Source organism: Epinephelus fuscoguttatus, linkage group LG5, assembly GCF_011397635.1.
Source record: "Epinephelus fuscoguttatus linkage group LG5, E.fuscoguttatus.final_Chr_v1".
NCBI classification, from domain to species: Eukaryota; Metazoa; Chordata; class Actinopteri; order Perciformes; family Serranidae; genus Epinephelus; species Epinephelus fuscoguttatus.
The window spans coordinates 1,263,480-1,279,348 of NC_064756.1; the positions used below are offsets into that span (position 1 = coordinate 1,263,480).

General features: G+C 48.2%; 1 protein-coding gene across 2 annotated transcripts in view; it reads right to left on the reverse strand.

Annotated features, from left to right (window-relative positions):
• Positions 1-421: 421 nt before the first annotated feature.
• abcg1 (ATP-binding cassette, sub-family G (WHITE), member 1) overlaps positions 422-15,869 on the reverse strand; it is a 391,642-nt gene continuing 376,194 nt past the window's right edge. For both annotated transcript variants that reach the window (XM_049577595.1, XM_049577594.1), the window contains exons 5-15: positions 14,778-14,828; positions 13,659-13,804; positions 12,300-12,423; positions 12,070-12,184; positions 6,009-6,154; positions 4,088-4,189; positions 3,135-3,303; positions 2,512-2,612; positions 2,251-2,409; positions 2,041-2,159; positions 422-1,208 (exon numbers count right to left, since the gene is read on the reverse strand). In XM_049577595.1, coding sequence (XP_049433552.1) covers positions 980-1,208; positions 2,041-2,159; positions 2,251-2,409; positions 2,512-2,612; positions 3,135-3,303; positions 4,088-4,189; positions 6,009-6,154; positions 12,070-12,184; positions 12,300-12,423; positions 13,659-13,804; positions 14,778-14,828 — 1,461 coding nt within the window. In that variant the 3' untranslated portion in view covers positions 422-979. The remainder of the gene's footprint in view (positions 1,209-2,040; positions 2,160-2,250; positions 2,410-2,511; positions 2,613-3,134; positions 3,304-4,087; positions 4,190-6,008; positions 6,155-12,069; positions 12,185-12,299; positions 12,424-13,658; positions 13,805-14,777; positions 14,829-15,869) is intronic.

Sequence of the window (15,869 nt, forward strand, 5' to 3'; positions counted from 1 at the left end):
GTTTCTAGAGACCTGTTTCTAGAGACCTGTTTCAAAAGACCTGTTTCTAAAGACCTGTTTCTAAAGACCTGTTTCAAAAGACCTGTTTCTAAAGACCTGTTTCTAGAGACCTGTTTCTAGAGACCTTCCAGAGGTCATACAGAAGTGGACAGCGAGGCGGCCACAGTTTTTAGATGCAGGCGCTGCAGCTGCTCTCCACCAACTGCAAGACCCAGGGCATGATGGGAAACGCCTGGTTCTCACCTGATCTAACAGCCCCCACCTATCTCTCTGACCTCCTCCAGGAGTACGCCCCCTCCTGCTCCCTGCGCTCCTCCTCTGCTGGTCTCCTGACCATCCCCACCTCACGCCTCAGCACCATGGATGCTTTCAGCTGCGCCGACTCCAGGCGCTGGAACTCTCTACCTCCTCACATCCGACAGTCCGATAGCAACATCCTTCAAATCCCATCTCAGCTGTTCAAACTGGATTATTCACTTTAACAAAGACTGAACCTCTGAGATCACAGGAGACAAAGACTCAGGAAATAACTGGTCTGTACTTTATTGATCGACAGTCTGATACACAGTGTTTGTGAGGACGCTGAACCTCAGAGATTAAAACTATATTAACATGAGTGTCTTTGTACTGAATCAGTCCAGAGTCTGTCCCACCTCCTCATCCCGACCGCCCTTCATTGAGACGGCCGTGAAATAAAAATCAGGTGTTCTCCTGTTTCTTGTGGCACAGTTCAGGAGTCAGGAGACCAGCTCCGTCCTCACTTTGTCCTCTACTGACACTCAGAGACCTTTAAACCAGCTCTACATCTCACGTCGTCTCTTCTTTGTGTCGCTTTGTTTTAACAGAGAGCCAAAGTAGATTTCAGTGTTCACATGTAGACCAACTTCACAGCTACACGCCAACTTTGGCCTAAAGGTTGGGTCCTAAACGCCGCAGGCTGCCGCTGAGATCTCCTCCTCCTCCTGCTCTTCCTCCTGGTCTACCTCTCAGCGCTGATCTTGTACCGCAGGACAAAGTAAGCGATGAGCCTCAGAGAGAGGAAGAAGATGCCGAGGACGATGAAGTCCAGGTAGAGTTTGGCGTCCAGCATGTCCAGCTCCTTCAGGATGGCTTCAGACTTTTGGAAGTGACAGGTGTCGTCCTCATCGCAGTGCAGATCCTCTCGGTCCAGGCTGTAGATGGCCAGAATGACGCCCTCGAAGCCGTACCTGAAACACAACACAGGGAGTGGTTTTATAATCAGCTGATGTAGATACATCAGACTACTGCTAGTAGGATTCATTATTATTTCTGATGCTTCAGACGAGGAGACCTGCAGGTAAATATCAAAGTTAAGGAAGTACTCTGTGATACTCTGTGATACTCTATAAGTAGTAGTATAATTCTAATGTACTTGTACTTTAGTATCCCTTGTTTGTGCTACTTTACACTTGTACGGATCAGTCAGTCCATCCATCCATCCATCCATCCATTTTCATCTTGTTATCCAGGGCCAAGTCTCAAGAGCCAGCAGGCTGAGCAAAGCACCCCAGACGTCTCTCTCCTCTCAAAAAATGCTTCCCAGCTCCTCCTGGAGGACCCCGAGGTGTTCCCAGACCAGATGAGATCTATAATCCCTCCAGTGTGTTCTGGCTCTGCCCCGGGGCCTCCTACCAGCTGGACCAGGAGGATCCTGATCAGATGTCGAACCACCTCAACATGAAGGAGCAGCGGCTCTACTCCGAGCTAGACCTTGATGAAACAGTATATTAGGACTTTGAGCACCTCTCCTGGTATGGGGACACTGAGGTCCCCCCCGGAGCCAGACCAAATCATGTACTAAAAAATTGTCTGAAGGAAGGATGGGGTAGAATCCAAAGGATCTTTGGCACTGGAAGAGTCCTTCAGCAGATTCGATGACATAACCTCCCTGAAATTCAGCTGTTTAAGGATCCTTATTCGACTTTGAGAAACAGTTAACGATGCTTTAATGTGAAAATATCAGAGATTCTTCTTCTCTCTGCTCTGCATCATAGAACTGTAACCAAACAGCGCCCCCACCTGACGTAGGAGATGTAGGACATCCACTGCAGGTACCAGGGGATGGTGTCGAAGCTGACGAAGAACCCGGAGAACAACAGGACAGGGATCGCTGTGACCGGACCCACAAACGTCGCCACCTGCAGGAGACAAACAAACACACCTGAGCGAACACACACACACACACACCTGTTGGTGAGGTCACACAGGTGAGTCTTCAGGTGAACTGACCTGCAGAGAGGTGGAGGCGGCTCCGATCAGCAGACCCAGACTCTGAGCCACCAAAGAGGTCAGAACTCCCAGAGACAGGAAGAGGAAGAAGCGTCCGGCGTCCGGAGGCTGAGCAGTCATCCAGTACACGATACTGCAGTACACCACCGGGAACACGACCTGTACAGGAGAGGGTCGGCGGTATTCAGGGGTCAATACCACGACCTGTACCTCACACATTCTTCAGTCAGACGCTGCTGTCTGGAGAACACGTGTGCTTACCTGGAAGGGAACGTCCGCCATGGTTTTGGCGAGATAATACGCCTTCAGACTGTACCAGTAGTTCAGGTGCTCCCTCAGGAACACTCCCATCTCCAGAGGAACTGAGGCACAAACACACACATCAGATCACATCAAACTGAACTGAATCACATCAGCTAGTTCAAAAGCACCTGCTGCGTGCACAGCACTGTCAGTCCTCATGAAATGGTGCAGCAGGTGACGGCAGGAAACATCAGACTGATAACAAATAAGCAGACACACCGCACACAAGAGGGCTGAATTGGTTTCTTCTTAGGATTTAAAATTCACTTGAAATTATGCAAACAATACGTTCTACCCACGGCTGGGCAAATCAAATCACACTGAATCGCATCAGATCAAACCAAATTAAAACAAATTCAGCTGAATCTATGTTCCCTCACTCATTTCAATGTTGATTAAAATATTAATGATTGTCTTTAAACTATTTTCAGCTCTTTAACTTGACTTCTGTGTGATGACACAGGAAGTACTCACATCCTTTACTTTACTTTGGTATTCAGTATTAATACTGCAGTGTGGACATACTTTGAGTCGTGCACACTCAGGTGTTCAGAGTCTTGAGTTTGTGTGTAAGGACTCACAGGTGAGCACCGTTGGCATCAGAGCAGCGAACATGAGGAACAACATGGAGAAGAAGAGGAACCCTGAGTTACTCAGAACCTTCTTGGCCTCGTTCCCGATGCCCAGGTACAACAGACCAATCAGGACGCCGATCCCGATGTGGGAGGAGATCCTCAGGTGAGTCAGCACCTGCTCGACCAATGAGAGCAGAGATCGGTTACTCTGTATCACAGATAGATTCAGACGTGGAGACGTTTCTGCCGACCACAGGTACATTTGTACGTCATTAAGTAGCAGCTACATTTAAACAGCGCTGTGGTTGATCATGTTCAGGCTTCAGATAACCAGTCTGGAATGGGGCCGAAAAATCTGCTGATTTCACGAGTGACTCAAAATACTGACAAAATAAAATAAAAAAAATATCAAAATAAATAAATGTCTAAATTAATGAATAATGTCAAAATAAATCACTGACTTTATGTTGAAATAAGAAAATAAAAGAATAAATAAAAAATAAATGTTGAAATAAAATAAATAAATGGATTTATACATAAACATAAACAAATTATATGATCTAAAAATAAATAAAGTATATTTTAAATTTGTGTCAAAATAAATAAATGTGAAAATGAAAATAAACAAATAAATAATAGAAAATGTCTAAATAAATTAAACAAATATTTATTAATAAATAAATGTCAAAATAAATAAAAATAATTATTCAATTTATATCAAAATAAATAGAAAATAAATGATTAAATAAATAACTTAATGTCAAAATAAAAAAATGAAATAAAACAAATTCTTGAAGTGTTGTGATGGTATCGTGTGTGTGTGTGTGTGTGTGTGTGTGTGTGTCTCTCTCTCTCTCTCTCTCTCTCTCTCTCTCTCTCTCTCTCTCTCTCTCTCTCTCTCTCTGTGTCTGCGCTGCAGTATCTGTGTGCGTCCACCAGGTGTCGCTGTGTGTCCTCACCGAGTCTCTGAGGATGCTGAGGAAGGTTCTCCGGAACAGGATGGAGAACTGGGTCATACAGCTGGCTGAGAAACTGTGACACCCTTCAGACGTCGAGCTCTCCTGACCGACCGCAGAGGGACAGATACACATTACAAACCTCAGTTACAACACAAATATATATTTGACCTGTTTATAAATGTATTTAATTGATCCACAGACTGTGTCACTGAATCACGACACATGATAACACATGTTCACGTTCTGGTGTCAAAGCACGTTTGGTTTTTTGAACTTGACTGTCTCAAACTTCAGTCCTGGAAAACCTTTTTTTAAACTTGATCCTTGAAACAACACTAAATGATTTTATTAAAACATGTTTCAGAGCTGACAGCGGCTGTGCTCGCACCTATTCTCTCCTTCTGACTGTGTGAGATCAGAGCGCTGACGGGACGCTAAACGCCAGTTAAAGTTCCTCTGATCGCAGGAAGTGATGAGTTTTTGACTCGACGTCTCCGCGTCACGAACTTTGACATTTTTAAGCTAAAACAAAAACAAAACTTTCGAGGTGAGAAATGATCAATGCGGCGACAGAATGTTGGTTCACATCTGATCGACGGCGGCGTCAGAGACTCCTCAAATCTGATTGGTTGTTTTAGTGACTCCTGTAAATGCCGTCAGAAGCACTGTGAGGATGTCACTGAGAGCCGTGTGAGTACGGAGACCAGCTGCAGCTTTAAACCTGTCGAACACTCTGTTTGTGAATGCGTGGAAATGATGACATCATGAAGGATTCACAAACACGTTAAGAACACGTGAAGGGAGCACAGTCATCGCTGCACAGTTCTTTGTCCTTTGACTAATGAGAGCCAGTTAATTAATGATGCATCAGCTGTCTGTCTGCAGCATGTCTTTGCTCTCTGTTGAGAAAACAATTTCATCCTTGAAGATAAAAATGACAACTTCATAAAGTCAGCCGCCCCGTTTCATCATCAACACGTAGCTGATCTTCAGACGATGGAACTGATTTACTTAAATTTGCTCTCAGCGTGACAGAAGCTGAATGAATTTGGCCGGATAAAATGAGACGCTCTGAGACGTCACCTTGACGAACACCCTTCACTCTAAACTGAATGTTGTGTAGAAAATAATCAGAAACAAGATGAACATAAATCTGAGTCAGAAAGTTTTAAACACTAAATTACAGTTTGCATTTGTGTGAAATCTGGTCATAATTAGTTTGAATGAATGAATTCTTGAGTTATGGCCGAAAACATGTTTTGTGAGGTCACAATGACCTTTGACCTTTGACAAAATTCTAATCAGTTCATTCGAGTCAAACTGGACATTTGTGCCAAATGTGAAGAAATTCCCTCACAGTGTTGTTGAGATATTATGTTCCTGAGGATTGGATGTACGGACGGACACAGAGACAGACGGACACAGAGACAGATGGACACAGACGGACACAGAGACAGATGGACACAGAGACAGATGGACACAGACGGACACAGAGACAGATGGACACAGAGACAGACGGACACAGAGACAGATGGACACAGAGACAGACGGACACAGAGACGGACAGACACAGAGACAGACGGACCAACTGAGATAGACTGAGTCCAAACACAGCAGTGTGCACCGCATGTCATGTGAGGAGGACCGACCAATCACAGCTGACAGACATCTTTCCTCAGTGAACATCAGTGTGTGATAACTATGGAGGGAAGCTGGTCATGTTGGTGCAGAGCTGTCAGAGCGTCTCATCTGTCCCACTGACAGACAGGAAGTAGATCAGCTCTGACCTCAGGGTTTCAGGTAAACAGGCCGTGATACGTTGCTGGTTATGGTTGCTTAGCAACCACCGACGCAACCTGCCGCCGCGCTCTTGAAAGCTGGCAGAGAGAGGGCGCCAGAGCAGCACCTCGTGTGTGTTCACCTCGTCCGTGCGCTGCCACAGGAGCGGGTGGAGGTTAGTGTCTCCGTTCAGTTCGGTCTGATGATCCTTCTCACACTTCCTGTCCTGCACCGCCTTCACCAGTCGCACCATCTGGTCTCCGTATTCTCCAGACGCCACCTCCATCACTAAACACACACACATACACACTCGTACTTTAACTACACACTCCATGTACTTGTACTTTGCCATAGTACTTCCAGTCTCAGAGGGAGGGAACTCTCCTGATCAGACCTCAGTGTGATGTCACAACGTCTACAGAGGTCAGTACTCTTTGAGTATTCATGTATACAAATAATAATCAGTAAAACCTGAAGTGTTTCCCTCTGAGGTAGAAACATAAAGTAACTGAGTACATAAAGTAACTGAGTACATAAAGTAACTGAGTACTCCTCAGACTCCTGCAGACAGGTTTTTAACCACAGATATAAATGTGTGTATTAATAAGTTGTGTTCAGTGAAGAGTCCGTTCTCTGTTTCTGTGACCTCGAGTTTCAGACTGGACTCTGATTGGCTCCAGACTACGTGTGATGTCATAAATCCTGCAGCTACGTCGGGTGTTAAAGTCAGATTCAAGGTGAAACACAGAAACTGTCATCGCTCAGGAGACGAGCGTGAAAACAAAGATCTGAAACGTCACTGTGACGCAACAGGAAACAGAAACATCACGACCTCACACAGGTCACCACACAAGGACTACAGAGACACACAGGGACTACAGAGACACACAGGGACTACAGAGACACACAGGGACTACAGAGACACACAGAGACACACAGGGACTACAGAGACACACAGAGACACACAGAGACACACAGAGACTACAGAGACACACAGGTCACCACACAGGGACTACAGAGACACACAGGGACTACAGAGACACACAGGGACTACAGAGACACACAGGGACTACAGAGACACACAGGGACTACAGAGACACACAAGGACACACAGGGACTACAGAGACACACAAGGACTACAGAGACACACAGGGACTACAGAGACACACAGAGACACACAGAGACACACAGAGACACACAGAGACTACAGAGACACACAGGTCACCACACAGGGACTACAGAGACACACAGGGACTACAGAGACACACAGGTCACCACACAGGGACTACAGAGACACACAGGTCACCACACAGGGACTACAGAGACACACAGGTCACCACACAGGGACTACAGAGACACACAGGTCACCACACAGGGACTACAGAGACACACAGGGACTACAGAGACACACAGGGACTACAGAGACACACAAGGACACACAGGGACTACAGAGACACACAAGGACTACAGAGACACACAGGGACTACAGAGACACACAGAGACACACAGGGACTACAGAGACACACAAGGACTACAGAGACACACAGGGACTACAGAGACACACAGGGACTACAGAGACACACAGGGACTACAGAGACACACAGGGACTACAGAGACACACAAGGACTACAGAGACACACAGGGACTACAGAGACACACAGAGACACACAGGGACTACAGAGACACACAGGGACACACAGGGACTACAGAGACACACAGGGACACACAGGGACACACAGGGACTACAGAGACACACAGGGACACACAGGGACTACAGAGACACACAGGGACACACAGGGACTACAGAGACACACAGGGACACACAGGGACTACAGAGACACACAGGGACACACAAGGACTACAGAGACACACAGGGACTACAGAGACACACAGGGACACACAGGGACTACAGAGACACACAGGGACACACAGGGACACACAGGGACTACAGAGACACACAGGGACTACAGAGACACACAGGGACACACAGGGACTACAGAGACACACAGGGACTACAGAGACACACAGGGACACACAGGGACTACAGAGACACACAGGGACTACAGAGACACACAGGGACACACAGGGACTACAGAGACACACAGGGACACACAGGGACACACAGGGACACACAGGGACTACAGAGACACACAGGGACTACAGAGACACACAGGGACACACAGGGACTACAGAGACACACAGGGACTACAGAGACACACAGGGACACACAGGGACTACAGAGACACACAGGGACACACAGGGACACACAGGGACTACAGAGACACACAGGGACACACAGGGACACACAGAGACACACAGGGACTACAGAGACACACAGAGACTACAGAGACACACAGAGACTACAGAGACACACAGGGACTACAGAGACACACAGGGACACACAGGGACTACAGAGACACACAGGGACACACAAGGACTACAGAGACACACAGGGACTACAGAGACACACAGGGACACACAGGGACTACAGAGACACACAGGGACACACAGGGACTACAGAGACACACAGGGACACACAGGGACTACAGAGACACACAGGGACACACAAGGACTACAGAGACACACAGGGACTACAGAGACACACAGGGACACACAGGGACTACAGAGACACACAGGGACACACAAGGACTACAGAGACACACAGGGACTACAGAGACACACAGGGACACACAGGGACTACAGAGACACACAGGGACTACAGAGACACACAGGGACTACAGAGACACACAGAGACACACAGGGACTACAGAGACACACAGGGACACACAAGGACTACAGAGACACACAGGGACTACAGAGACACACAGGGACTACAGAGACACACAGGGACACACAGGGACTACAGAGACACACAGGGACACACAAGGACTACAGAGACACACAGGGACTACAGAGACACACAGGGACTACAGAGACACACAGAGACACACAGGGACTACAGAGACACACAGGGACTACAGAGACACACAGGGACACACAGGGACTACAGAGACACACAGGGACTACAGAGACACACAGGGACTACAGAGACTACAGAGACACGCAGAGACTACAGAGACACACAGGGACTACAGAGACACACAGAGACACACAGGGACACACAGGGACTACAGAGACACACAGAGACACACAGGGACTACAGAGACACACAGGGACACACAAGGACTACAGAGACACACAGGGACTACAGAGACACACAAGGACTACAGAGACACACAAGGACTACAGAGACACACAAGGACACACAAGGACTACAGAGACACACAAGGACTACAGAGACACACAGAGACACACAAGGACTACAGAGACACACAAGGACTACAGAGACACACAAGGACACACAAGGACTACAGAGACACACAAGGACTACAGAGACACACAGAGACACACAGGGACTACAGAGACACACAGAGACACACAGGGACTACAGAGACACACAGGGACACACAAGGACTACAGAGACACACAGGGACACACAAGGACTACAGAGACACACAGGGACTACAGAGACACACAAGGACTACAGAGACACACAAGGACTACAGAGACACACAAGGACACACAAGGACTACAGAGACACACAAGGACTACAGAGACACACAAGGACACACAAGGACTACAGAGACACACAGAGACACACAGGGACTACAGAGACACACAGAGACACACAGGGACACACAGGGACACACAGGGACTACAGAGACACACAGGGACTACAGAGACACACAGAGACACACAGAGACACACAGGGACACACAGGGACTACAGAGACACACAGAGACACACAGGGACTACAGAGACACACAAGGACTACAGAGACACACAGAGACACACAGGGACTACAGAGACACACAGAGACACACAGAGACACACAGGGACACACAGGGACTACAGAGACACACAGAGACACACAGGGACTACAGAGACACACAAGGACTACAGAGACACACAGGGACACACAGAGACACACAAGGACTACAGAGACACACAGAGACACACAGAGACACACAGGGACACACAGAGACACACAGGGACTACAGGGACACACAAGGACTACAGAGACACACAGGGACACACAGAGACACACAGGGACACACAGAGACACACAGGGACTACAGAGACACACAGGGACTACAGAGACACACAAGGACACACAAGGACTACAGAGACACACAAGGACTACAGAGACACACAGGGACACACAAGGACTACAGAGACACACAGAGACACACAGAGACACACAGGGACTACAGAGACACACAGAGACACACAAGGACTACAGAGACACACAGGGACTACAGAGACACACAGAGACACACAGGGACACACAGAGACACACAAGGACTACAGAGACACACAGGGACACACAGAGACACACAGGGACACACAGAGACACACAAGGACTACAGAGACACACAGGGACTACAGAGACACACAGGGACTACAGAGACACACAGGGACACACAGGGACTACAGAGACACACAAGGACTACAGAGACACACAGGGACTACAGAGACACACAGGGACTACAGAGACACACAGGGACACACAGGGACTACAGAGACACACAGAGACACACAGGGACTACAGAGACACACAGGGACACACAGGGACTACAGAGACACACAGAGACACACAGGGACTACAGAGACACACAGAGACTACAGAGACACACAGAGACACACAGGGACTACAGAGACACACAGAGACACACAGGGACTACAGAGACACACAGGGACACACAGGGACTACAGAGACACACAGGGACTACAGAGACACACAGAGACACACAGGGACTACAGAGACACACAGGGACTACAGAGACACACAGAGACACACAGGGACTACAGAGACACACAGGGACTACAGAGACACACAGAGACACACAGAGACACACAGGGACACACAGGGACTACAGAGACACACAGAGACACACAGGGACTACAGAGACACACAGGGACACACAGAGACACACAGAGACACACAAGGACTACAGAGACACACAGGGACACACAGAGACACACAGGGACACACAGAGACACACAGGGACACACAGAGACACACAAGGACTACAGAGACACACAGGGACACACAGAGACACACAGGGACACACAGAGACACACAGGGACTACAGAGACACACAGGGACTACAGAGACACACAAGGACACACAAGGACTACAGAGACACGGACTACAGAGACACACAGGGACACACAAGGACTACAGAGACACACAGAGACACACAGAGACACACAGGGACTACAGAGACACACAGGGACACACAAGGACTACAGAGACACACAGGGACTACAGAGACACACAGAGACACACAGGGACACACAGAGACACACAAGGACTACAGAGACACACAGGGACACACAGAGACACACAGGGACACACAGAGACACACAGGGACTACAGAGACACACAAGGACTACAGAGACACACAGGGACACACAGGGACTACAGAGACACACAGGGACTACAGAGACACACAAGGACTACAGAGACACACAGGGACACACAAGGACTACAGAGACACACAGGGACTACAGAGACACACAGGGACTACAGAGACACACAGGGACACACAGGGACTACAGAGACACACAGAGACACACAGGGACTACAGAGACACACAGGGACTACAGAGACACACAGAGACACACAGGGACTACAGAGACACACAGGGACACACAGGGACTACAGAGACACACAGGGACACACAGGGACTACAGAGACACACAGAGACACACAGGGACACACAGGGACTACAGAGACACACAGGGACTACAGAGACACACAGAGACACACAGGGACTACAGAGACACACAGGGACACACAGGGACTACAGAGACACACAGGGACACACAGGGACTACAGAGACACACAGGGACTACAGAGACACACAGAGACACACAGAGACACACAGGGACTACAGAGACACACAGAGACACACAGGGACTACAGAGACACACAGAGACACACAGGGACTACAGAGACACACAGGGACACACAGAGACACACAGGGACACAAAGGGACACAAAGGGACTACAGAGACACACAGGGACACAAAGGGACTACAGAGACACACAGGGACTACAGAGACACACAAGGACTACAGAGACACACAGGGACTACAGAGACACACAGGGACTACAGAGATCTGTAGGGTCTTACCGAAGTCAGCCGGGTTGTGGTAGGTGGGGCAGTTGAGTCCCAGGTCTCTCAGGTAAGGAACCAGACTGGAGACTTTACCTCTGTAGACACACTGACCCTGACTCAGGACGTAAAGCTGCAACACAGAGACAACACCACCCACATCCTTTACTGCAGCGACACCAATAATCCTTGTACGTAGTTGAAGTGGTAAAAGTGGAAGTAAAAAGTTTCCTGGTGTATCTGAGGACCTTGTCAAAGAGTTCGAACAGTTTGGCGCTGGGTTGGTGGATGGTGCAGATGACGGTTCGTCCTCCCTGAGCCAGAGCCTTCAACAGAGAGACGACCTGGAAACAGGACGAGCTGTCCAGACCGCTGAGACACAGGAAGTGAGACACAGGAAGTACTTTAATGTTTTATCTCATCTGTTCTATCACATTAGTGAGTGCAGAGTTTCTGATCCAGTCTCTGAAAGATTTTTGCCCTTTTTGCAGGACATGTTTTTTTTTCTCTCTCTTCTTTGTTTTTAATATTTTTATATATTAATTTTTTAATTTCAGCCATGGCATCAATTCTCAATCAGGTGCTCTGCAGAGCGTCACGTCTCTATGACCTGCCGTCATGGACAGTCAGGTAACCATAGTGTTTGTCCTCAGCTTGACAATTAAATCACTGTTAAATCATCTTAATGCAGGCCGAGCTGAGACAGACGCCGAAATGCTTTCCCACCTCCATGTGTCTTTTTTAACCAAAACTCAATTTGAAATAAAGTCTACATCTCCCACGTCACGTCTCTGATAATTAATCAAACAGAAATGACATGCATTTTGGGGCTGTGGAGCGTAAAGAGGGGAGGAGAGGAGGAGGAGAGGAGGAGGAGAGGAGGAGCGCGTAGGTTTGTTATTGTATTCATTCAGAGAACAGCATTTTCCAGGTTTGGAGTCACGATTTTAAGAAATCTAATCTTAAATTTAAATGTGCTAAATGCCAGTCAATACATCTAAATGTGTTTCATTTCTAATATTTTCTCTTGTTTAACTCAAGGGTTTCAAAGACATCTGTGTATTGTGAACATAACGGAGCACAAAACGAAATAAAACTGTATTTTCTTATAACGCACAACATTTATGTGTGATTCATTTCAAAGTGCCTGACAGGAGTGTGACGATAAATCCAGACTCCACCCTGCCTCCTGATGGAGGTTTTACAGAAACAAAACTTCCGTCAGTGTTTAGTAACATTAGTCTCGTAGCACCAACGGCAGATAGAGAATATCTGAGGCGGAGCAGATGGAGAGAATCAGGACACACCTGCTGTGAGTGAGGAGGACAGGTAAAGACTCTGAGCTCTGACAGCAGCCAGGTCAGATTTATTTATAGAGAATGCCGAGTCACAGAAGGTTTTACAGTCCGATCCTGAAACGCTGGACTCAGATCAGGAAAAACTCGGCTGAAGTGGGTCAATCTGACCGAGCGACAGAAACAGAGCTGCTGCAACAAACAGTCACCTTGTTTTCTACCACAGGAACTAAATCAGGAGGAAACCTGGAAACAGTTTGGGAGGGTTATTAAATGTGTGTGTGTGTGTGTGTGTATGTGTGTGTGTCAGACCTGGTGGGTTCATCGAAGAACATGACTGGTGGATTGTTGACAAGCTCCAGAGCGATGGCCAGTCTCTTCCTCTGACCCCCCGACAGGTGGGACGTCCTAGTTTTAGCACAGTCCAGTAAACCCAGAGCCATCAGGATCTCCTGTACCTGAACACACACACACACACACACACACACACACACACACACAGTAGTAGTATGAGTTACTTCTCCACAGTCAGTGTATCATCTTCAGTAGGGTCAGTTTGGAGAAGCAGGCAGCACACTGTAAAAACCAGTCCATCCATGTAAAGTCTACACAGATGCCCCGAATTGTCAAGAGAAGAGCGCCTCTTTCGTCAGACGGCGATTTCCAACCGGGAACTGAAGCTGACATCAGGCTCTACTGACAAAAAGAGTCAGTCCAGCTCGCTAAACAACCCAACCGCCAGAACAAATGGTGGCATTGACCACAGATATTATATTTGTAGGTTATTATGCAGCACATATGTTAAACTATGTTCCAGCAGTGTTGTTTAACACGTCATGAGGTTGAGGCACAAAAACCTCTCAGTTACAATCAAGAAACGATCATGATTTCACTTTGAATACTCATGTGTGGGCACAACCCTCTGGAAACACAGTGATGACTCGCTTAAACACAATCGGTTTAGTGTTTTGTTGGTGTTGAACAGTGCTCATCTCTCCGAGGTGTCACACCATCCACCATCCCTCCACCTCCTGATGACGCAGTCAGCTCAGATACTATGTCACTTTAGAAACATTGATATGAGACCTTTGAAACACAGCAATGTAACATGTCTGTGGTTTGCAGGAACGTACAATGCCAACATTTTCCTCTGGCGACTGGGCGGAGCGGCTGATTTACCACGGCCTCCATCAGTTTGTTAGTTTGTGTTACTGTGTGACTAACCAGTAACACAAACTAACCATTTAAAAACAGATGTTTTCCTGCTGACCCTGTGCAAACTGGAGGACGTGTTGACTGACATCTCCTGAAGGCAACACACTGACTGTGGACCAGTACCTCGTACAACCCCACGTCTAAAATATCAGAGCCATCCCTTGAACCTCTGAGACTCATATGTAACCAGGAAGTAGTCTGTGGTCAAAACCTCACCATCTCTCTGCGGGCCTCCACCTTCTCCTGCAGCTTCAGGTTGGCTGAAACCTGCAGAGACAAGATTCATGAAAACCTGCAGAAAACACCCAGAAACTCTGTTTAAATCTTTCCTGGCAGAATTAAACTAAAGTAGAAACCCGGCGAGACTGCTGATGAACACGTTAGTAGACAGAACATGAAACTAGTTTGATGGTTGAGGTCGTTTTTCCTGTTAAACCATTTCATGGTTCAGGTTCACAAACTTTTCCTTTGAATAATGTTTATTGTATAAACACACTGCTCAAAAAAATAAAGGAACACTTAAATCACTGATGAGATCTGGATGAAGGAATTATTTGAGTATAAAATCTTTGCTGATGTATGTTGTATAATTAGTTGAGAACAAAATGACATAACAACGGTCGGTGGAAACCAAAATCATCAACATCTGGGCATGCTCCCATCCTCCCAGACCTGATCCGTGGCGGATTCACCGATACATAACATCCCATAGGTGCTCAGCTGGATTTAGGTCAGGGGAACGAGAGGACCAGTCAGTGACATCACTGCCTTCATCATCCAGGAACTGTCTACACTCTGGACACATGAGGCCAGGTCCTGCAGCAAGAGGAACCCAGGGCCCTCTGCACCAGGAGGAACCCAGGGCCCTCTGCAGCAGGAGGAACCCAGGGCCCTCTGCACCAGGAGGGACCCAGGGCCCTCTGCACCAGGAGGAACCCAGGGCCCTCTGCACCAGGAGGAACCCAGGGCCCTCTGCAGCAGGAGGAACCCAGGGCCCTCTGCACCAGGAGGGACCCAGGGTCCTCTGCACCAGGAGGAACCCAGGGCCCTCTGCAGCAGGAGGAACCCAGGGCCCTCTGCACCAGGAGGAACCCAAGGCCCTCTGCACCAGGAGAAACCCAGGGCCCTCTGCAGCAGGAGGAACCCAGGGCCCTCTGCACCAGGAGGAACCCAGGGCCCTCTGCACCAGGAGGAACCCAGGGCCCACTGCACCAGGAGGAACCCAGGGCCCTCTGCACCAGGAGGAACCCAGGGCCCTCTGCACCAGGAGGAACCCAGGGCCCCCTGCACCAGGAGGAACCCAGGGCC